The sequence below is a fragment of the Manihot esculenta genome, chromosome 13 (assembly GCF_001659605.2).
Source record: "Manihot esculenta cultivar AM560-2 chromosome 13, M.esculenta_v8, whole genome shotgun sequence".
In the NCBI taxonomy this organism is placed as follows: Eukaryota; Viridiplantae; Streptophyta; class Magnoliopsida; order Malpighiales; family Euphorbiaceae; genus Manihot; species Manihot esculenta.
In genome coordinates this window covers 7534031-7557516 of record NC_035173.2, presented here as the reverse complement: position 1 = coordinate 7557516, position 23486 = coordinate 7534031, and the positions used below count along the sequence as shown (strand labels likewise).

The 23486-nt window shown below is 39.6% G+C and overlaps 2 protein-coding genes across 2 annotated transcripts; both read left to right on the top strand.

Moving 5' to 3' along the window:
- Positions 1 to 9473: 9473 nt before the first annotated feature.
- Positions 9474 to 20812, top strand: LOC110608209 (receptor-like protein 7). Its single transcript, XM_043949311.1, has 2 exons — positions 9474 to 10202; positions 20513 to 20812. Exons 1-2 carry the CDS (start codon positions 9474 to 9476, stop codon positions 20810 to 20812), a joined length of 1029 nt encoding a protein of 342 aa, XP_043805246.1.
- Positions 20813 to 20932: 120 nt separating this feature from the next.
- On the top strand, positions 20933 to 22288 carry LOC110608073 (receptor like protein 26). Its single transcript, XM_021747284.1, has one exon. It carries the CDS (start codon positions 20933 to 20935, stop codon positions 22286 to 22288), a length of 1356 nt encoding a protein of 451 aa, XP_021602976.1.
- Positions 22289 to 23486: the final 1198 nt, after the last annotated feature.

The window sequence follows — 23486 nt, the reverse complement described above, 5'->3', positions numbered from 1 at the left end:
CCAGATAAACTTCTGGTTCTTCTGAGTCAGTTTGGTCATAGGAGCTGCTATCTTTGAGAAGTTCTGAACGAACCTCCTGTAGTAACCTGCCAGTCCTAGAAAGCTGCTATCTTTGAGAAGTTCTGAACGAACCTCCTATAGTGAAAGACACTTTTTTTTATTTTGCCAAACGATAGTGGAAGACTCGCCGATACGACGGTGACAGTGGAAGACTCTATTTTTCTTTTGCCAAACGATAGTGGAAGACTCGCTGACACGATGGTGACAGTAGAAGACTCTGTTTTTCTTTTGCCAAACAATAGTGGAAAGACTCGCTGATACGGTGGTGAGGAATTTGACAAGTCTTTACAAGTAAACCAATGTAATTGGGAGGTCAAAGGGAAGTTGCATCTGCATAATATTCTTTAAATCTTTTAAAATTTTACCTTTTTCTCTTAAATTAATTATATTTTTCTATTGAGTCTCATAATTAAACAATGATAAACCAAAACAATCATTTTTTTAATAAAAGTAAATCTCTTATGATATTTTTTTATCTGAATAATAATGTATTGCATGGCTGTTAAATTATTTTGAATAACTTCTTTTATTATCATAATACTAAATTATTATAATTATATTTTATAAATTTAATTAGAAAGATTATCATGAAATAATATTTAAAATATTGATTTTCAATAATAAATTTTATGTGTCGGACATAATATTTTAATTTTTTTATTCTTTTCTTTATTTTTGTTTTGAAACTTATAATAACCTTCCTTTTTATAATACTTACAAGTTGGATAACTGTTTTTTTTTTACTTTAATTTGAATCTTGATCAACTGCTATTGCTATTGTTGAACACTCTCGGAGAAACCTTCCTCTAAAAACTAAACCCTTTGTTAGACCATTTATCGGTGGAATGGCTAGTGGAGAGTTTTTTTGTCAAAAAACTCTTTTAAATAAAGATACTTTTACCTCCTTCAACTTTAGAGACTTGTTGCTATAAAATAATATTTTTTAAATTTTTTTATATATTGGAGATAATGTGCGAAGCAACATAGAAGTCTGATATTTATTTTCATGCTTTATCTTTATATAGTCTAAAAGAATAAAAGAGAATTTATCAATGTGAGACTTAATTAATATATCTTCCGCTATACAGAGGGTGTATAAATGGTGTTTGGTAATTAGCTTAGCAATGAGGTTATTTGAGATATACAAAGACTCTAACTTGTCATGTAAATCTTTAGTTATCTTTTGATAAGGACTTCACGTGAAAACTCCATTAGACAAGCGTAGTTGAATTGCAAATAAGGCATTCTCATCAATTTCTGCCTTCTTATTTTCATTCATGGTCAGACATTTGATCATTTTCTAAAAGTGAATTCTACAATCCATTTTACGTCAAGATTAATTTTATCTTGTGTTTTTTACAAAGCAAAATTTATATTGCACTTAAATTTCCCAATATCAAATTTTATTGTCACCATAGCAAATCTCAAACAAATATTAGTAAAATTTTCATATCAATTTATTGGAATAAATGAAAAAACACACACACATATATATATATATATAGATAAGAATACAACAAATAAAATTTAAAAAAATAAAAAAATAAAAAACATATAATTTTATGTGGTTTGGTATAAGTCTACGTAAATAAATGAAAGAGGAAAAAATCTACTAATAATCAGAAAAGGTATAAAAATAAAGGAAAATTGTAATACCCGGCTAGATTCAGACATCGGAATTCCTACCGTCCGGTGGCATTTGAGGATGTCAGAGGTCTTTGGACGGGCAAGAGAAAGGTTTCTAAAATATTTGCAAGTGTTTTAAAGGTTTAGCGTAGAAAACGAGTTGAATTTCGTGGAGAATTGGCCAAAGGAGTTTCTGTTATGTTCGGCCCCCGAAGGTAAAGTTCGGCCGCCGAAAGTGCCCAATGTTCGGCCCCCGAAGGTTATGTTCGGCCCCCGAAAGTTGCATGGTTTTGCATGCAGTTTCGGCAGCCGAAGCTGAGGTGGTCGGTTAGTTGTGCATGCTCCTCAGTCCGTGGTTTGGCCAGGTGTTCACCTCCAGATCATGACCAGAGGTTAGGCCACGTTTCTCCTGACTCATCTGCAAGTTTTTAATCAGCCTATGCAGAGGGTTGATCATTTACAAAAGGTTTTGAACGTTTTTGAGAGAAAAGAAGAGTTGTGAGGGTTTGAAGCTTTGGAGGAGGAGTTGCTGAGTTTGGTTGTTCCTCTTCTGATTTCAGGAGGTAAGGGAAGTCTTTAAGTTTGGTTTAATGGTTTTTTAACAGCTTTTAAAGAGGTTAAGAGTAGAGTTGCATGTTTAGGTTTTAGAGTTTAGTTTTGGATGTATTTCATGGTTTATGCATGATTATGTGTTATGTGTGCTGTTTGTTGGGGTTAATAGGTAGTTTTGGACCCCTTGGTGCATATACCAAAGTATGTGCAAGTTGAGGAGTTGAGTTATGCATGTGGAGAGGAGTTGTTGATTGGCAGAAGATGGTTATGCACGAAGCTGAGTTCTGGATGAACTCAGGTTCGGCCGCCGAAGGGAGGATTCGGCCGCCGAACCCCTTGCATGGTGGCTTAGGCTGCCACAGCTTGCTCTTGAGTGTTTTTGAGGTTTCGGCCGCCTAAAGTGGAGATTCGGCCGCCGAAGGTATGCCAGTTTCGGCTCTGGACAGGGCATTCGGCCGCCGAACCTGCAGCCGAATGTGTTCTGTCTAGTTTTTCTTTGTATGTTTTCTATGATTGTTTTGAGGTATTCTAGAGGGGTTTTGGGGAGTTGTGTATTAGTTGTATAGAGTATGTTTGGAACCTCATTTGAATCCTCCATTGTAGGATTGGAACCGAGGGACCGAGGTGTTCAGCAGTAGTAGCTGCTTCAGAGATAGAGTTGGCCCAGAGTTAGCCAAACATTGGCTAGAGGTGAGTGGAACTAACTTAATGTTTTAAATTGAGAATGACACGACTCTAGCATGATCCATGCATCATAAAATGTCATGTTATGTTTTAGGTTGTGTTGCATTAGAATTCACGAATATGATGCATTGCATAAGTTATTGTTGGTGTGGATGAATGTTGGATGATCCTTAGCCCTTGACATGAGAGCAGATATTAAGAGGTGAGATATGGCTTAGATAGCCATTCCAGGTCGCTCCTGGATAGTCCAGGTCGCTCCTGGTACTATGAGACAGACAGACCATAGTTAAGAGAAGACCGGGTGATGGCTCCGCCTCCCTGGCGCTTTTGGATACATTGTGAGGTTATACCATAGAGATATTAGGTGATGGCTCTGCCTCCCTAAACATAGTAGGTATAGCACCACACCCATACTGTAGAGGGCTATTGGTGACAAGTTCATCCGTTTGGTGATATGTTTGTGATGTGATGCATTTCATGATAACATGTAATTAATGAACTGTTTTATTATTCCTCCTCACTGGGCTGTAGTAGCTCATCCCACTCCCTTAATCCCAGTTTTGCAGGTTTTGAGGTAGCTAAGGAAAGTCAAAGTCAGCAAGAGTAACGAGGAAGGATATGCATGTATATATGTAATAGAATAGTGGACATGATGTAATTAAATATTAGTTGTAACATAATGTATAGAGATGTATTGTCAGATTGTGGATAGTATTGTGCTTAACCCTAGTATATGTTTTGTCTAAGTTTGGTGTATGATCTATCCTTTTGTACATGGATCCTGTTTTACGTTTCTTGATGAGAAATGGATGAAACCAGGTTTAATGAATGGCTTTGATGAGATACCAGTGTGTTATATTGGGAAGAAAGGGTTTTATTCCCTTGACCCACAGCAGTCAGTAGTCGCTGGTATAGGCCCTGAGGGCCATTTCAGATTTGCATATCTGAGTAGCAGTAGTTAAGCCTGGTAGCTTTACAGGATTTTTGAGTATTGTTTGATCATGTACAGGATATTTTATCAGGTACACAGAGTTCAGGATAGGCTTACTACGGGTCTAGGCGGCCTTAAGCCGATCTGGATCCTAGTGCCATAACAACTCGGGCCGTTACTGAGGGGTATCGGTTTCCGGGGCGTTACAAAAATAATTATTCCAACTATTACACCTAAATACTCAATGTGCTCACAAAACTCTCTTTATATTTAACTCTATTAATCTCACCAAAGGCTATTTATATTAATTTTTATATTTTTTGAATATATTACTAACTTTCTTTAACAAAAATAAGCATTTTTATTTTTAAATGTTTCAAATTATATGATTTTTTTAAAATAATAATTTATTTTTTAAATTTCTAATATCCATATTCATTATGCTTTAAAAACATAAATCTATTAATTCAATAATAATTTAATAATAGGGTAATATGAATAGATAGTATATAATAAAAAATACAATTTATTATTTTAATTATATTAACTATATTAATAGACCATGTGAAAAGAATTATAATATTATCTTTATAGGATAAATGAAATACTTATAATAATTAATTAAATTTAATAAAATATATATTGAGATTTTGGCAATCCTTTGTTCCATTTCTTTTCTAGTTTTATCAATATTACTAATAAATATTAGTAATAGAGATTATAATTGTAATACCCGGCTAGACTCCGGTATCGGAATTCCTACCGTTCGGTGGAATTTCGGATGTCGGGAACCTCTAGAAGGGTAAAAACATATTTTATAAAATGTTTTCATGAATTTTAGTGTTTTAAGTATGAAATTAAATGAGTTTTTGCATGAAAAGTCCTTGGAGGAAAACCCAGGTTCGGCCGCCGAAAGTCAAGTTCGGCCGCCGAACATGCATGCGTTTTGGGAGGCACGTTAGGCCCCCGAAAGCATGGGTGAGGGAAGTCCAGGTTCGGCCGCCGAACATGGCATGCATGCGGAGGCACATTCGGCCCCCGAACGTGGCCTGACCAACCACCTATAAAAGGGTCACTTAACCGAAATGGGCGAGCTTTCTCCCATTTTCGGCCACAGCAAGCTTCCGACCTCCCTCTTCCAAACCTAGTGTTCTTCCTTCAAATCCCCACCATTTTTCTTGAGTTTTAAGCTTGCATTGAAGGTTTTGAACTTTTGAAACAAGTTTTGGAGCTTTAGGAACTCAGGAGCTCATTTTCGTGGATCTCCAAGTTTAGGTCGTCTCCCTCTCGATCTTCAAGAGGTAAGAGCCGATCTTAAGCTCCTTATGTGTTTTAAATAAGTTTTATGCTAGATCTATGGGTAGAAATGCATGTTAGGACATATGTTGAGTTATGGGTTAATATTGATGTTTTGAACAATGTGTGTTGATTGGGTGTATTTGAAGTGTTGTAGTTGGGGTATTTGATTGTTTGAGACCCCTAGGAACTTGTATGCATGTCCTAGTTGAGCTTTATGCATGATTTGAGGTTTTGGGAGGCAAGAGGCTCATGTGAGCCAAGTTTCTGCTATTAGGGAGAAACCAGGTTCGGCAGCCGAAGGAACTTTCGGCCGTCGAACCCTCCTGTGGAGGCAGCATTCGGCTGCCGAAGCTTGCCCCCGAAAGAGGACTTTCGTCTCTGTCTGGGAGATTCGGCCGCCGAAGGTGCCGCCGAACCTGCCTGACTTTCGGCTCTGGAGGGACTTTCGGCCGCCGAACCTGCCGCCGAAAGTGCCCTGTTCAGCCATTTCATGCATGTATTTATATGATTATTTCATGATGTTCTAGGGGGTTTTTGGGGAGTAGTTTAGAGTTATGTTCTAGCATGTTTGGTCCCTCATTTGAGTCCACCTGTGTAGGTTCGGACCCGAGGAACCGAGGACCCCAGCAGTGAGTTCAGCTGCTTCGGTGTTGTCAGAGTCAGCCAGAGGTGAGTGGAACTAAACTTAATCTTTTAAATTAAATGTTTTATCATGTTTCATGCATCATGATTATGCCATAGGGTGATTGCATTAGTTTCACGAATATGCCGCATTGCATCGATTATTGTTGATGTTGGTGAATGTTGGATGACCCAATTAGTCCATGACAGGAAGACCAGGACCCCATTCTACGGCCTGGCACGGAAATGAAAGACCAGGACCCCATTCTACGGCCTGGCACGATTGTGGACTCGAAGACCAGGAGCCCAGAGGAGGCCCTGGAATAATGGTAAGTAATGTATGTATGACAGGAAGACCAGGACCCCATGCTACGGCCTGGCACAATGTTAGCTTGGACTAATTGGTGACAAGTTCACCCAACCCTTATGTGAATTGTCTGTGTTATGATGCATTTCATAGAGCATGGTGTTAATGTGTTTTAATAGCTCTACTCACTGGGCTTTTAGCTCACCCCTCTCCCTTTACCCCCCAGGCTTGCAGGTACAGGATATAGCAGGAGTCCGGATAGAGTAAAGAAGTAATGTTTATGTAATAGCTAGCAATGGACATGATCAAATTGTAATGTAAAAGTACAGTATAATTATGTAATGAGGTTTATGGATGTTAGTGTGTGCTTGACCATAGAATGTTGTATCCCTTTTTATACATGATCTTGGTTATTTTATGTCACTTATGTAAACCAACTCGGCATATGTTTTGTCACCCATTGGGGACACTGATGAGATCCCACAGAGGGGTCAATGTTATGTTAAGGTATATGAACAGGTTGAGTTTGGTTGATGTTCATGGAAAGAAAAGTTTTAATTTTTATGTATGTTGTGGATCATGTATGGGATTATACAGGTTTACAGGTTTTATGTCAAGCTTGCTACGGGTCCCGGCGGCCTTAAGTCGACCCGGATCCTAGCGCCGGTAGCGATCCGATTTTCGGGTCGTTACAATAATGTATTAAACTTTTTAATAGTTTTGAAATATATTAATAAATATATGGTGTGATTGTTTCAATCTTGATAAAATTCACATTATAAAAAGCTTGATTTTACACTTACAGAATTAACCTGATGATAAAGTGCATATTAGTAAACTTGAGAGATCTCAAATTCTAATATATCAGTCCCCCAATTTGAAAAAAAAAAAAACTTAGCTTTCACTATTGATTCTCGAAGTCATGATCTCTTACTTCATATGGTTGAAGATTTCTAGTACAAATTACTATTCTAAAGACAAGAGTTTTAAGTATTTTAATACTCTAATTAATACATAAAACTCACATTTTTTTACAATAAATTATTGTAATACTATAGATATTCGATTCCATCTACTAATTGGCCTTAATTTTCAGCTATATATTAATACTAGTTATGTAAAATATATTAAAAGGGCTAAAATATTGCTGGTTAAATAAATATTTTTTTTGAAAAATTTACTATTTAGTTTTTAGATATTATTAATATTAACAAATCAATTTCTCGATTTTGAAAAATATGTTAAAATATTTTTATCTTTTTTCTAAGTTAACAAAATAGTCTTTTCAACCGTTTCTGCTGTAATAAGTCATGTTTTTTTGTAGTGATTGTAACTTATAAAAGTTTAATAGAATCCAAATCAAATATCAAAATAGATTGTAGTCTCGGAAGCCAAATTTCAAAGTTAATTTCCATCTTAATCAAATATCATCAAAATAAAATTTAGCCTTAGAGCCAGATTTCAAAATTCATCTCAATCTAAATCAAATATCAAAATAGATTGCATGCTCAGAGATTATATTTCAATAACATTGAAATTTCAATGCAAATAAAATTAATAGGTCAAAATAAAATAGAAAGTTTATTATTATTAGAATTTTATTTAGAAAATTTTAAGTTAAAATTTTCATTTAGAAAAAATTATGGGTAAAGAATTTAATTTAAATTTGTATTCAACTATTGATCAATTATAAAAAAAAAAAATTATCTTTTCTAAATACATATGATATGCAATCAGACCAAATTGTAAATAATTGAACAGTATGTATGATTTTTGAGAGAGGATAAAAATAATTAATTATTATAAAATTTTTTTATTAATAAATTTATTGTGAAGTAGCCTTATATTGAATCACTTTAAATTTTATATTCATTTATTGTTTGTAAATAATTAAATCGGTGTATTATTTATTTTTTATATTTATTATGTGATTATACTATTCTTAAAAAGAAGTTTAGAATTAAAACGTCAATAAACCTTCATTTGATTTTTCTTTTTATTTCAATAACATATTTAAATAGTTCCACATTCACCATCCGTGAAAAAGAAAAAGGACATGTTTGGTGATAGTGGAGGACTTTTTTCTTTCCTTTTGCCAAAGGATACTATAATATCGGAGAACTTACTGACACGGTGGTGAGGGATTTGAAAAAGAGGGTGTTGCTTGCTGGAACAAGAAAGAAAAGAGAGAGAAGGGTGGGCCGGGTGAGGGAGGTGTGATGCAACATCTTACAATTAAAATAATTTTGAATAAATATGAAAATAACACTATCAAATAAAGATTATCAAATTTAAATTTCTTAAAGAATGATAAGTGTTGATAGTCAAAAACATCTTTTTATATTTTAACAGTTTTTAAGTTAAAAATTTTAACTAATATACTATATATTAAATCAATTAAATTTATTTACAGTCTATTATTAAATTAAATCATTAAATGCAATGACAATCTCATGTTATTATTTTAATAAGTATTTTTAATTAATATTTTAATATAACTTAAATAAGATAATTGTACAGAAATCTAAAAGACAATTATACATAATTTTTTTAATAAATATATCTAAAATCAATTTTACGGTTTGATTTATTTTTTTAAATTTGATTATATTTACTTATAATTTCGAACGGTAAATTTCTAATAGTTATTAACTCATTTTTTAATAATCTTTATATAATAAATACAATTTTATTATACTATCTCTATAATTATTAGGTTAATATAATAAATACTATTAAATTATAAACTATATATATTTTTTTAACTGAAAATTAGAGATTGAAAGAGTAAAATCTAAAATCTCTCAGATTTACGCAGATACACTTACTATTAGATTAAACCTGTGAATGCAAACCCTCAACTATTATGATTTAATAGTATTTCAAATGATTTCATTTCTTATTGCATTTTTTATAAGTCTATTAGTTTCCACATAATTTTATAATTCAGTTGATATTTATTATAATAATTTAAATAAATTGATATAAATAATTTTTAAATTCTATAATAACATAATTAAACAATGCTAAACCAAAACAATCATTTTTTAATAAAAATAAATCTCTTATGATATTTTTTTATCTGAATAATAATGTATTGCATGGCTGTTAAATTATTTTGAATAACTTCTTTTATTATCATAATACTAAATTATTATAATTGTATTTTATAAATTTAATTAGAAAGATTATCATGAAATAATATTAAAAATATTGATATTCAATAATAAATTTTATTTACTCATTTATAATTGAAAAAATATAATTAATTTTTTTAATAAAATTCAAAAATAAAAAAGCTGGGAGCTTTGTTTTAAGTAATGTTTATAATGGGCATAGGCAACACCACCTACACTCCACAAGACAGCCGCCGTACAACAGAATTATCTGACAATGGAGTCACCACCTTTGTTCGTTCGGTTGCTTTCCTTTCTCATGTTGACGACGTTGTGCCATGCTATAGCATTTACGCAGTCTTTTAACTCTTCTATTCAACGATGCCATGATGATGAAAGCTTGGCCTTGCTGCAATTCAAAAATAGCTTCAACATCTCTAGCTCTTGTTCTTATTCAAAGCTTGAATCATGGAAGCTAAATCAAGGCGTAAGATCAGGTGAGTGTTGCTCATGGGATGGTGTGGAGTGCGATGAGAAAACTAATCATGTCGTTAGCCTTGAGCTAAATGAGAGTTGTATTTATGGGTCGAACAACTCCAACAACACTCTCTTTCGCCTTGTCCATCTTCAAAGACTTAATCTTGGAAGCAACGACTTCATCCACTCTCAAATCCCATCCGAAATAGGCCAACTCTCGAGGTTAACTCATCTCGACCTTTCTTTTTCTAGCTTTTCTGGTGAAATCCCAGTTGAAATCTCTAATCTTTCAAGCTTGGTTTCCCTTGATCTATCTCGTAATCTTGATTTCATTAGTTATGATGGATTATTGAAGCTCCGTAAGACTAGCTTCAGAGGTCTAGTTCAAAACATGACCAATTTGAAGGAACTTGATCTAGAATACGTGGACATTTCTTCAACGGTACCTAAGGTTCTCGCAAATCTTTCATCTTTGGAGTCTCTCCATCTTTGTGGTTGTGAATTGCATGGTGAATTTCCGGCGAGCATTGTAATACCCGGCTAGACTCCGATATCGAAATTCCTACCGTCCGGTGGAATCTCGGATGTCGGGAGCCTCTAGTAGGGTAGAAACATGTTTTCATAAAATGTTTAAGGTATTTCATGGTTTTAAGTAAAATGGAAATGAGTTTTTGCTTAAAAATAATCTTGGAGGAAAACTCAGGTTCGGCCGCCGAACCTCAAGTTAGGCCGCCGAACATGCATGCCTTCGGGAGCGCCTTTAGGCCCCCGAAAGCATAAGTGAGGAAAGTCCAGGTTCGGCCGCCGAACGTCAAGTTTGGCCGCCGAACATGGCATGCATGCGGAGGCACGTTCGGCCCCCGAACGTGGCCTGGCCAGCCACTATAAAAGGGTCCCTTAGCCAAAAACGGGCGAGTTTTTTTCCCCATTTCCGGCCAAGGTGAGCTCTCCGCCGTCCCTCACCAATCTTGAGTTCTTTCCTTCCAATCCTACCCGATTTTCATGAGTTTTTACTTCGTTTTGAAGATTTTCAAGTTTTGAGCAAAGTTTTGGAGCTTTGAGGTTCAAGGGAACTCAACCCCTCCCATCTCCGAGTTTAGGTCGTCCCTCTCTCGATCTCCACGAGGTAAGAGCCGATCTTAAGCTCATTGCATGTTTTAAGCAAGTTTTAAGTAGATCTATGGGGTAGAATGCATGTTTAGCTCATGGTTAGGTTTATGGGTTTTATATGTGTTTATGAACAATGTGAGTTGCTTGTTGTGTTGTAGTTGGGGTTTTTATTGGTTTGATGCCCCTAGGAACTTGTATGCTTGTTTGTGTATGTTTAGGAATGTTGTAGAATAGGTTTATGCATGATTGGGTAGTTTTGGAGGCAATGAGCATAGAAGAGCTGAGTTTCTGCCACTAAGGGAGAAACCATATTCGGCAGCCGAATGAACTTTCGGCCGCCGAACATGCTTGTTTCGGCAGCCTTCGGCTGCCGAAGCTTGCCCCCGAAAGGAGACTTTCGTCTCTGTCTGGGAGTTTCGGCCGCCGAAAGTGCCACCGAACATGCATGAGTTTCGCCTCTGTCTGGGAGTTTCGGCCGCCGAAGGTGCCTGACTTTCGGCTTTGGAGGGACTTTCGGCCGCCGAACCTGCCGCCGAAGGTGCCCTGTCCAGCCCTCTCTTGCATGTTTTTCTATGATTGTTTCATGATGTTTTAGGGGGTTTTTGGGGAGTAGTTTAGAGTTATGTTCTTGATTGTTTGGTCCCTCAATTGAGTCCACCTGTGTAGGTTCGGACCCGAGGAACCGAGGACCCCAGCAGTGAGTCAGCTGCTCCAGTGTCTGGTCAGAGCTACCCAGAGGTGAGTGGAATAACTCATTATGTTTAAAGCAAATAATGGACTTTTCAGCATGTTTCACGCATCATGAATGCCATGTGATGAATTAGGTTGCTTGCATTAGAATTCATGAATATGTTGCATTGCATATTTAATGTTGATGTGGATGAATGTTGGATGATCCATAGCCCTCGATCTACGAGGTGACAATGTGATATGTACGGTACGGAATGTAAGACCAGTGGGACCCATTCTACGTTCGCTGGCACTATGTAAGGGAAAGACCAGGACCCATTCTACGTTCTGGCACAGTTGGACACTGTTATGTTATGCTATGTAAGGGAAAGACCAGGACCCATTCTACGTTCTGGCACAGTTGGACTATGTAGAGGGCTATTGGTGACAAGTTCATCCTTGATGTGATTAGCTGTGATGTGATGCATTCCATGCTCCATATGATTTAAATGTTTTTATTATTCTGCTCACTTGGCTCTAGTAGCTCACCCCTCTCCCATTTTCCCCAGGATTGCAGGTACAGGGTAGACCAGGAGATCCATAAGAGTAATGAAGTCATGTGTATGTAATAGATAGTGTGGACATGATAAATGTATTAATGTTATGTAAAAGTACAGTTTTAAGTATGTAATGACTTTGAGGATTAGAGGTTGTGCTTGACTATATGTTTAAGATATCCCTTTCAATACATGATCTTATATGTATTATGATGATTATGCAAACCAACTCAACTTATGATGTATCGCCCTTTTGGGGTATTGATGAGATTCCACAGAGGGGTCATGATTATGATTATGTTTATGTACAGTGCATGCACAGGTTGAGTTTGGTGTATGAACGAAAGAAAAGTTTTAAATTTTTATGTATTTTCTTGATCATGTAAGGGATTAATAAGGTTTTCAGGTTTTCATGTTAGGCTTGCTACGGGTCCCGGCGGCCTTAAGCCGATCTGGATCCTAGCGCCGGTAGCGGTCCGATTTTCGGGTCGTTACAGAATGGTATCAGAGCCCTAGGTTCATAGGATCAGACCTAGAGTGTCGGGCTCATAGATGCTATAGAAGGTCAAGCACAATAGGAAAGATCATGTCCACTAGGATAGGATGTGGAGTCCTGTCTTGTATGATGATGTGAATTGCCATGATTATATACATGTGCATTGATGCTATGATATGAATGATGTATATGTGATGAGGGTTCATGTGTGCCCACATGAACCATATGATGCTAATGTTTGTGTGATGTGTACTGTTTTTCAGAAAACAGGATGAGAGGAACTCGTCGATCTGCACGATTGACTGGAGTGCCCCCTGAGGATGAGGGCACGAGCGCCCGTCCTCCTACATTGCCTAGGGCAATGTCCTGTAGAGCAAACAGAGAGAGAGTGTCAAGGGACCCTAGAAGGTCTTTTGATGCTAGCAGAAGGGGGACAGATAGAGGAGGAAGTTCTTCAGACGTGAGGGAGGTTATGGAAGAGGATCAGAGGAGGGATGGGAATCTGGATGTTAGCATGGAGGAAGAGGGGACAGGGGAGTCTCAGGGAGGCGTTCAGGCCTCGGGGTATGGTTTTCCACCCCATTATCCACCCTTCCCACAAGGTTCAGGGTATCCGATGGGAGGTACATCGGATTATTCCAGCTTTAACCCCTACCCTACCTACATGCCTTATCCACCTTTCTATCCACCTTACACACAGTACCCAGCTTATCCACCCTCACCCTTCTATCCAAACCCGGCAAACCCCACCTCGGGGAATGCTGCACCCACACCTCCACCACCTACAGAATCAGCAGCCCCAGTTACTCAACCTCCCAGACCTAGCTCAGTCGGTGGGGGCAAAGTAAAGATGACAGATTACCTCAAGCTGGATGCTCCCAAATACAAGTCAGGGGATGACCCCTTTGAGTATCTGAGAGTAGTGAAGACAATAACTGATGAGCTAGGGGCGGATGATAGCAGGGCCATTCAGATGGCAGGGTTCACCTTAAAGTGCAAGAAGGCACGGGAATGGTTCAAGTGTTATGTGGACCCGAGACTAGACGGCATGACATGGGAAGAATTTGCGAATGAGTTCGTTGGATGGGCTTTTCCAGACAGTTCCAGAGAACTGAAGATGATTGAGTTTGAGCAACTGAGGTAGACAGAGCACATGAGTGTAGAGGAGTTCACAGATAAATTCTTGGAGCTATTGCCTTTTTCAGGGCAAGCTCTAGATACAGATACGAAGAAAGCCAAGAGATATGTTATGAAGCTGCATTCCAGGTACTCCTCTTTGATTCAGTCAGTTGAGAGGGAAAGTTTCCACACTGTGGTGGATATGGCTCGAAGGATGGAGGCGAGTGCTATAGTTGAGGGGTCAGTAAAGCAGTCAGTGACCCAGTCTTCAGGGGTTAAGACCCCAGGCAGAGGAGGGCTAGGTCTCTCTTCTCAGAGCTCAAGTAAGAAGAGGTGGGATAACACCACCAAGAAACCGAAGAAGAATAAGTTTTGGAATAAGTTAAAATCCGGTCTGGGATTTGGCGGTGGCTCGAGCTCAAGCTCAGATGGTACAAAATGCCAGAGATGTGGAAGGCCGCACAGGGGAGTGTGTCGAGCTGGGACTAATACATGTTTTAGATGTGGACAGGAGGGACACATAGCTCGGGAGTGTCCTAGAGCACCTTTTATGGGCCAGCCCCAGCAGACAGCTTCTGGTAGTGTGGCACAGCCAGCAGCTCCAGCCACAACTCAGGGCAGTGGCAGAGGTAGAGGGAGAGGGGCAGCCTCTTCTTCTGGTTCCCGAGGTGAAGGTCCATCAGCTCCAGCCAGGATCTTCACCATGACTCAGCAGGAGGCTAACACATCCAACACCGTGGTGTCAGGTAATCTCATCATTGGGTGTTCTGATGTGTATGCTTTAATGGACCCGGGTGCATCTCATTCATTTATTGCTCCGAGAGCCGTTGAGAGGTTGGGTCTGATAGTCTCTGGGTTAGAGTGTCCCCTATGGTCAGTGGACCCAAGTGTGACCCGTCAGTGGCAGAGTCAGTCTGCCAGTACAGTCCAGTTTTTGTTGAGGGAAGATGCCTCTCCGCCGACCTTGTGGTTCTAGATTTGACAGACTTTGACGTCATTCTAGGGATGGATTGGCTATCTACTCATGGTGCTACCTTGGACTGCAGGGACAAGGTAGTCAGGTTCAGAGATCAAGAAGGGTCAGAGGTCGTCTTCAGAGGAGACAAGAGGGGTACACCTAGAGGTCTGATATCAGTTCTTCAGGCTTGTAGGTTGCTTAGGAAGGGATGTCAGGGGTATTTGGCTCATGTGAGAGAGCTTAGTAGTCAGGTCAGGGAGCCAGCCTCGGTGCCAGTTGTCAGAGAGTTTCAGGATGTCTTTCCAGACGAGCTTCCAGGTTTACCACCTGCTAGGGAGATAGAGTTCGAGATAGAGTTGGTGCCTGGAACTAGACCGATCTCTATCCCTCCTTACAGGATGGCCCCAGCTGAGTTGAAGGAGTTGAAAGAACAGTTGCAAGAGCTGGTAGAAAAGGGCTTCATCCGACAGAGTACCTCACCTTGGGGTGCTCCAGTCTTGTTTGTAAGGAAGAAGGATGGGTCCCTCAGACTTTGTATCGACTACAGGCAGTTGAACAAAGTCACTACCAAGAATAGGTACCCTCTGCCAAGGATCGATGATCTATTCGACCAGCTAGCAGGAGCGGGTTGTTTCTCCAAAATAGATCTAAGATCGGGGTACCATCAGTTAAGGATAAGGGATGAAGATGTGCCAAAGACAGCTTTCAAGACCAGATATGGGCATTTTGAGTTCCTTGTGATGCCGTTCGGGTTAACCAACGCCCCTGCAGCATTCATGGATCTCATGAACAGAGTATTTAGCCAATACCTGGATCACTTTGTTATTGTCTTCATAGATGGTATCTTGGTGTATTCCAGGAACGCAGAAGAGCATGCCCATCATCTGAGGTTGGTTCTGCAGACCTTGAGGGAACATGGCTTATATGCCAAGCTCTCTAAGTGTGAGTTTTGGCTGAGGAGCATTTCATTCTTGGGGCATGTGGTGTCAGAAAACGGGATAGAGGTGGACCCCAAGAAGGTAGAAGCTGTGGCTAACTGGCCTAGACCCACTTCAGTGACAGAGATTAGAAGTTTCTTGGGTTTGGCAGGTTACTACAGGAGGTTCGTCCAGGACTTCTCAAAAATTGCAGCTCCTCTGACCAGGTTAACCAGGAAGAATCAGAAGTTTGTGTGGACCGACCAGTGCGAAGAGAGTTTTGAAGAGCTTAAAAGGAGGTTGACTTCGGCACCAGTATTAGCTTTGCCAGCTAGCAGTGAGGACTTCACGGTCTTCTGTGATGCATCCCGAGTGGGTTTGGGTTGTGTGTTAATGCAAAATGAAAGGGTGATTGCTTATGCTTCTAGGCAGCTGAAGAAGCATGAGTTGAATTACCCCACACATGACCTGGAAATGGCAGCAGTAATCTTTGCACTCAAGATGTGGAGGCACTACCTCTATGGGGTTAAATGTGAGATCTTTACAGATCATAAGAGCCTGCAGTACATCCTGAGTCAAAGAGATTTGAACTTGAGACAGAGAAGATGGGTGGAGCTGCTGAGTGACTATGATTGCAAGATTCAGTACCATCCGGGTAAGGTGAATGTTGTGGCAGACGCCTTGAGCCGGAAATCACTCGGCAGTTTATCCCACATATCGGTAGAGAGGAGGCCAGTGGTGAAGGAGTTTTACAAGCTCGTTGAGGAAGGTCTACAGATGGAGTTGTCTGGTACAGGTGCCTTGGTAGCCCAGATGAGAGTGGCACCCGTGTTTCTAGAGCAGGTGGCTCAGAAACAGCATGAGGACCCAGAGTTAGTAAAGATTGCCAGGACTGTTCAGTCAGGCAAAGATAGTGAGTTTAGATTCGACAACAAGGGGATCCTCCGCTATGGGAGCAGACTATGTGTACCAGATGACATAGGGCTAAAAGGGGACATTATGAGAGAGGCTCATAATGCAAGATACAGCATTCACCCCGGAGCCACCAAGATGTATCAAGATCTGAAGAAGGTTTATTGGTGGCCAGCTATGAAGAAAGAAGTGGCACAGTTTGTGTCAGCCTGCGAAGTATGTCAGAGGGTGAAGCTGGAACATCAGAAGCCGGCTGGAATGCTTAACCCGCTACCTATTCCAGAGTGGAAATGGGAAAATATAGCTATGGACTTCGTAGTGGGGTTACCGGCGACGTCCAACAGATTGGACTCCATATGGGTGATTGTGGACAGACTCACCAAATCTGCTCACTTCATCCCTGTCAGGAGTGGCTATTCTGTGGACAAGTTAGCGCAGGTGTATATCGACGAGATCGTCAGGCTGCATGGGGTTTCTGTTTCGATAGTGTCAGACAGAGGGCCCCAGTTCACCTCTAGATTTTGGCGGAGTCTGCAGAATGCCATGGGTACTAGGTTGGATTTTAGCACTGCTTTCCATCCACAGACGGACGGACAATCAGAAAGGACCATCCAGACCATAGAGGATATGCTCAGAATGTGTGTGCTGGACTATGGCGGTTCTTGGAGGCAGCATCTACCTTTGGTGGAGTTTGCCTACAACAACAGCCATCATGCTAGCATCGGGATGGCTCCATATGAAGCTTTGTATGGAAGGAAGTGCAGATCACCTGTTTGCTGGGAAGAGGTTGGGGAAAAGGCCTTGGCAGGGCCTGAGCTAGTAGAGATTACCAGCAGGGTAGTACCCATAATCAGAGAAAGAATCAAGACTGCTGCAAGCAGACAGAAGAGCTACGCAGACATCCGCAGAAGACAGTTAGAGTTTCAGGAGGGGGATCTGGTATTGCTTAAGGTGTCTCCTATGAAAGGAGTGGTTCGCTTTGGCAAGAAAGGTAAACTAGCCCCACGATACATCGGACCCTTTGAAATCTTGCAAAAGATTGGGAATGTGTCGTACAAGCTGGATTTACCTGCTTCAATGGAAAGAATCCATCCGGTTTTCCATGTTTCAATGTTGAGGAAGTTTGTGTCAGATCCGAGCAAGGTTCTTAGTGAGCCTGATGTGGAGGTCCAAGAGGATCTCACCTATGTTGAACAGCCAGTACGGATCATAGACACCCAGATCAGAAAGCTAAAAAACAAGGAAATCCCGATGGTGAAAGTCCTGTGGAACCACCACAATTTGGAGGAATGCACTTGGGAGACACGGGAGTCTATGCTCCAGCAGTACCCTCATCTCTTTTAAGGTTAGATCTCTACGTGTTTATGTGCTATGTATGTATGTTATGTTTTATGCCATGCTATGTGCTAGTTGAGGAACATTCGGGGACGAATGTTCTTAAGGGGGGGAGAATGTAATACCCGGCTAGACTCCGGTATCGAAATTCCTACCGTCCGGTGGAATCTTGGATGTCGGGAGCCTCTAGTAGGGTAGAAACATGTTTTCATAAAATGTTTAAGGTATTTCATGGTTTTAAGTAAAATGGAAATGAGTTTTTGCTTAAAAATAATCTTGGAGGAAAACTCAGGTTCGGCCGCTGAACCTCAAGTTCGGCCGCCGAACATGCATGCCTTCGGGAGCGCCTTTAGGCCCCCGAAAGCATAAGTGAGGAAAGTCCAGGTTCGGCCGCCGAACCTCAAGTTCGGCCGCCGAACATGGCATGCATGCGGAGGCACGTTCGGCCCCCGAACGTGGCCTGGCCAGCCACTATAAAAGGGTCCCTTAGCCGAAAACGGGCGAGTTTTTTCCCCCATTTCCGGCCAAGGTGAGCTCTCCGCCGTCCCTCACCAATCTTGAGTTCTTTCCTTCCAATCCTACTCGATTTTCATGAGTTTTTACTTCGTTTTGAAGATTTTCAAGCTTTGAGCAAAGTTTTGGAGCTTTGAGGTTCAAGGGAACTCAACCCCTCCCATCTCCGAGTTTAGGTCGTCCCTCTCTCGATCTCCACGAGGTAAGAGCCGATCTTAAGCTCATTGCATGTTTTAAGCAAGTTTTAAGTAGATCTATGGGGTAGAATGCATGTTTAGCTCATGGTTAGGTTTATGGGTTTTATATGTGTTTATGAACAATGTGAGTTGCTTGTTGTGTTGTAGTTGGGGTTTTTATTGGTTTGATGCCCCTAGGAACTTGTATGCTTGTTTGTGTATGTTTGGGAATGTTGTAGAATAGGTTTATGCATGATTGGGTAGTTTTGGAGGCAATGAGCATAGAAGAGCTGAGTTTCTGCCACTAAGGGAGAAACCAGGTTCGGCAGCCGAAGGAACTTTCGGCCGCTGAACATGCTTATGGAGGCAGCCTTCGGCTGCCGAAGCTTGCCCCCGAAAGGAGACTTTCGTCTCTGTCTGGGAGTTTCGGCCGCCGAAAGTGCCGCCGAGCATGCATGAGTTTCGCCTCTATCTGGGAGTTTCGGCCGCCGAAGGTGCCGCCGAACCTGCCTGACTTTTGGCTCTGGAGGGACTTTCGGCCGCCGAACCTGCCGCCGAAAGTGCCCTGTCCAGCCCTCTCTTGCATGTTTTTCTATGATTGTTTCATGATGTTTTAGGGGGTTTTTGGGGAGTAGTTTAGAGTTATGTTCTTGATTGTTTGGTCCCTCAATTGAGTCCACCTGTGTAGGTTCGGACCCGAGGAACCGAGGACCCCAGCAGTGAGTCAGCTGCTCCAGTGTCTGGTCAGAGCTACCCAGAGGTGAGTGGAATAACTCATTATGTTTAAAGCAAATAATGGACTTTTCAGCATGTTTCACGCATCATGAATGCCATGTGATGAATTAGGTTGCTTGCATTAGAATTCACGAATATGTTGCATTGCATATTTAATGTTGATGTGGATGAATGTTGGATGATCCATAGCCCTCGATCTACGAGGTGACGATGTGATATGTACGGTACGGAATGTAAGACCAGTGGGACCCATTCTACGTTCGTTGGCACTATGTAAGGGAAAGACCATGACCCATTCTACGTTCTGGCACAGTTGGACATTGTTATGTTATGCTATGTAAGGGAAAGACCAGGACCCATTCTACGTTCTGGCACAGTTGGACTATGTAGAGGGCTATTGGTGACAAGTTCATCCTTGATGTGATTAGCTGTGATGTGATGCATTCCATGCTCCATATGATTTAAATGTTTTTATTATTCTGCTCACTGGACTCTAGTAGCTCACCCCTCTCCCATTTTCCCCAGGATTGCAGGTACAGGGTAGACCAGGAGATCCATAAGAGTAATGAAGTCATGTGTATGTAATAGATAGTGTGGACATGATAAATGTATTAATGTTATGTAAAAGTACAGTTTTAAGTATGTAATGACTTTGAGGATTAGAGGTTGTGCTTGACTATATGTTTAAGATATCCCTTTCAATACATGATCTTATATGTATTGTGATGATTATGCAAACCAACTCAACTTATGATGTATCGCCCTTTTGGGGCATTGGTGAGATTCCACAGAGGGGTCATGATTATGATTATGTTTATGTACAGTGCATGCACAGGTTGAGTTTGGTGTATGAACGAAAGAAAAGTTTTAAATTTTTATGTATTTTCTTGATCATGTAAGGGATTAATCAGGTTTTCAGGTTTTCATGTTAGGCTTGCTACGGGTCCCGGCGGCCTTAAGCCGATCTGGATCCTAGCGCCGGTAGCGGTCCGATTTTCGGGTCGTTACAAGCATTTTCTGGCTTCCGAACTTAAAGATAATCAACTTATGCGAAAATATAAATCTAACAGGTTTTTTGCCTGACTTCCACCCGATAAGTCACCTTGAAAGATTGAGGCTCTTCTCAACAAGTTTTTATGGAAAAGTACCTCTTCTATTGGAAACCTTACTAATCTTGTGTGGCTTGACCTCTCAGATACTCTACATAACTCAACTTCTTCACTCTCTTGGATCGGAAGACTTACCCAGCTCACTTATCTGGGGCTTGCTGGTCTCCACATACAATGGCCAGATCCCATCTAGTTTCATGAACCTTACTCAACTTAATATGTTGTTTTTGAAGGAAAATCAACTTACTGGTCCAATCCCACCCCAGATTAACAATCTCACCTCGCTATCCTCGTTGTACCTTTCATCAAATAAATTGCAAGGTTCAATTCCTATCAATTTCTCTCGACTCAATCAACTTGAATTCCTTGATCTTCATTCAAATACTTTAGCTGGGTCATTGGATCTAAGCTCATTCTTTCAGCTCAACCAGTTAACCGAACTGATCTTATCATTTAATAGCTTGTCCATGCACTCTACAATGGCTACAAATGGCTACCTTCCGTACTTGAGAGCTTTAGGATTGGCTTCTTGAAACCTTACCCAGTTTCCCAACTTCTTGCAGAACCAACATGGCTTGGAATATCTAGACCTTTCTTCAAACAGCTTATAGGCTCAAATCCCTTCATGGATGTGTTCCATAAGTACAAATTCCATGGATTTTTTTAATCTTTCTCATAACCTTTTAACTGGGTTTGAACAAAATCCTGTTATTTTTCAATGGGCTCAGATTCGAACCCTAGATCTTAGGTCTAATCAGCTCCAAGGATCCCTTCCATTGCCACCACCATCCACCATTTCCTACCTCATTTCACACAACCAATTGACAGGTGAACTTTCTCCGTTGATTTGCAATTTATATTCTCTTGAAATTCTCGACTTATCCTTCAATAATTTAAGCCGTCAACTTCCTCATTGTTTGAGCAATTTCAGTGATCTATCTGTGTTGGATTTGAGAAGAAACAATTTTCATGGAATTATTCCTACAGCCTGGAGAGATGATTGTAAATTGAGAATGATTAGCATCAGTTACAATCAATTACAAGGACAAATTCCAAAATCATTAGCCAATTGTTCATCGTTACAGTTGGTTGATTTTGGTAACAACCAAATAACTGATACTTTTCCTTCTTGGTTGGGAAATCTTTCAGAGTTGAGAATTCTGATTTTGAGATCTAACCATTTTTATGGTGTGATAGATCAAAAACCCAAAACCAAAGGCTTCCCAAGTCTTCAAATCATCGACTTATCCGGCAATGGTTTCGTCGGAAAGCTGCCATCGGTGTACTTAGACATGTGGGAAGCCATGAAAACCATCCAAGCAAACCACATGACATACATGGGGGAAAATATAAGGCCCAATTTCACAGACGTTGATACCTACTATGGGGAATATGATTACTCAATGACTATGTTCAACAAAGGAGTGAAACTGGAATACGACAAGATTCAAGATATTTTCCTTGCCATTGATTTCTCCAACAACAGATTTGAAGGAAAAATCCTAGAAATCATTGGAAACCTTAAAGGGCTTAATCTCCTCAACCTTTCAAACAACCTTCTCAAGGGTCACATATCACCATCTTTAGCAAGTTTGAGCTCATTAGAGGGATTAGATCTTTCAAAGAACAAGCTTTCAGGAAAGATACCTCCAGAGCTCGCTCAGCTCACTTTCCTTGCTTTCTTTAATGTCTCCTACAACGAGCTTGAATGGCCAATACCACAAGGGAAACAATTTGATACATTTCAGAGCAATCAATATGAGGGGAACTTGGGATTATGTGGAGCTCCTTTGACAAATAAATGTGAAGGTTTTGGGGACTCACCACCATTTTTTCCAATTTCGGATGATGAAAGCATAGCTCTGGAGTACAAACCCTTATATTTACGCAGATGCACTTATTATCAGTATCATGCCCAGGCTAGGGATGGCAACGGATCGAGTATTTTCGGGTACCCGATCCGACCGAATCCTAATAGAACAGATTTGGGTAGTTATAATCGGGTTTGAGACGGGTTCGAATTTTAAAAATAATACCCGTTGCGGGTTCGGATCGGATTCGGGTTTTATGTACAGGGTACCCACTACCCGAACCCGTTTATATAAATAATTAATTTAATATAAAAAATATATTTTACAATAATATTTATAATTTTTTTTTATATATTTTAATTTAAAAATTTAAATTTAAATATTCTTTAGAAATATTAGATTTTTTAAATGAAAATTATTAATGAAAAATATTTTTTATATAAATTATTAATTAAAATATATAAGATTAAACGGGTTCGGATTTTATTCGGATAATAATAATCGGGTTTGGGACGGATTCGGATAATTTAAATTAATTTTTAATCGGGTTCGGAACGGGTTCGGATATTATTAATATAAATCGAGTTCGGATTCGGATAGTTTAATTTTCGCGGGTACCCTACCCGTTTACATCCCTAGCCCAGGCCCATAAAATTTTAAAAAGAAGAAAAAAAAAGATAAGGCCCATAACTTTTATATATATATAATAATTATTATTAAAATAAAAAAAAGTGAGCATTAAAGCTCTAGTTTCGGGAATGTCCCGAAACATTCCCGAATCCAGAAACCGTCTTCCTCGCGAAACAGAGGAAGCTCTGATATTTTTTTTTTTTACATTTCCTTTTCCTTAACCCAAATGTCCTTCCTCTCAACCCAATCAACCCATAAACTTCTAAAATTCTCGGTTAGATCCTATTTTAAACCAATATCCTGCTTAGAAATTCAATAATTTCTTCCAGTGACTCCAAAATTTGGTAGGTGATTTTTATCTCTTTATTTCGAATTATTACGGTATAATTTATTTTCTCTATCATTAGATAGTGATTGTTGTGATTTGAGAATTAAAAGGAGATATATTTTAGTTAGATCCAATTAATGGGATCCTGTATTTCTTTTTGGATAGATGATTTTCATAGGTTGATCTAAATAATATTTATAGTTTATTGAGTATTTTTGTTGAGGATGTTCATTTTTGGGAGGTCTAGCTATACCGAAATATTGCCGAAATTTTCTTAAAAATATATATAAAAATATATTTAAAATTTCATATTTTACGTTTTATATTATTATCCTAGTATATTTATTTATTATTTGATATATTATTTTCTTTTTAATTCTAGGAGAGGATCCAGCTTTTGGGATAGTGTAACAGCCCGGAAACCGAACTGCTACCGGC

Bases quoted from the DNA above. Each gene is read 5' to 3' on its own strand.
- LOC110608209 (XM_043949311.1), top strand. From the start codon at position 9,474: ATGGAGTCACCACCTTTGTTCGTTCGGTTGCTTTCCTTTCTCATGTTG. The intron at 10,203-20,512 runs GTAATACCCGGC...TTGTTTTTGAAG, and splicing joins GTGAATTTCCGGCGAGCATT to GAAAATCAACTTACTGGTCC.
- LOC110608073 (XM_021747284.1), top strand. From the start codon at position 20,933: ATGGATTTTTTTAATCTTTCTCATAACCTTTTAACTGGGTTTGAACAA.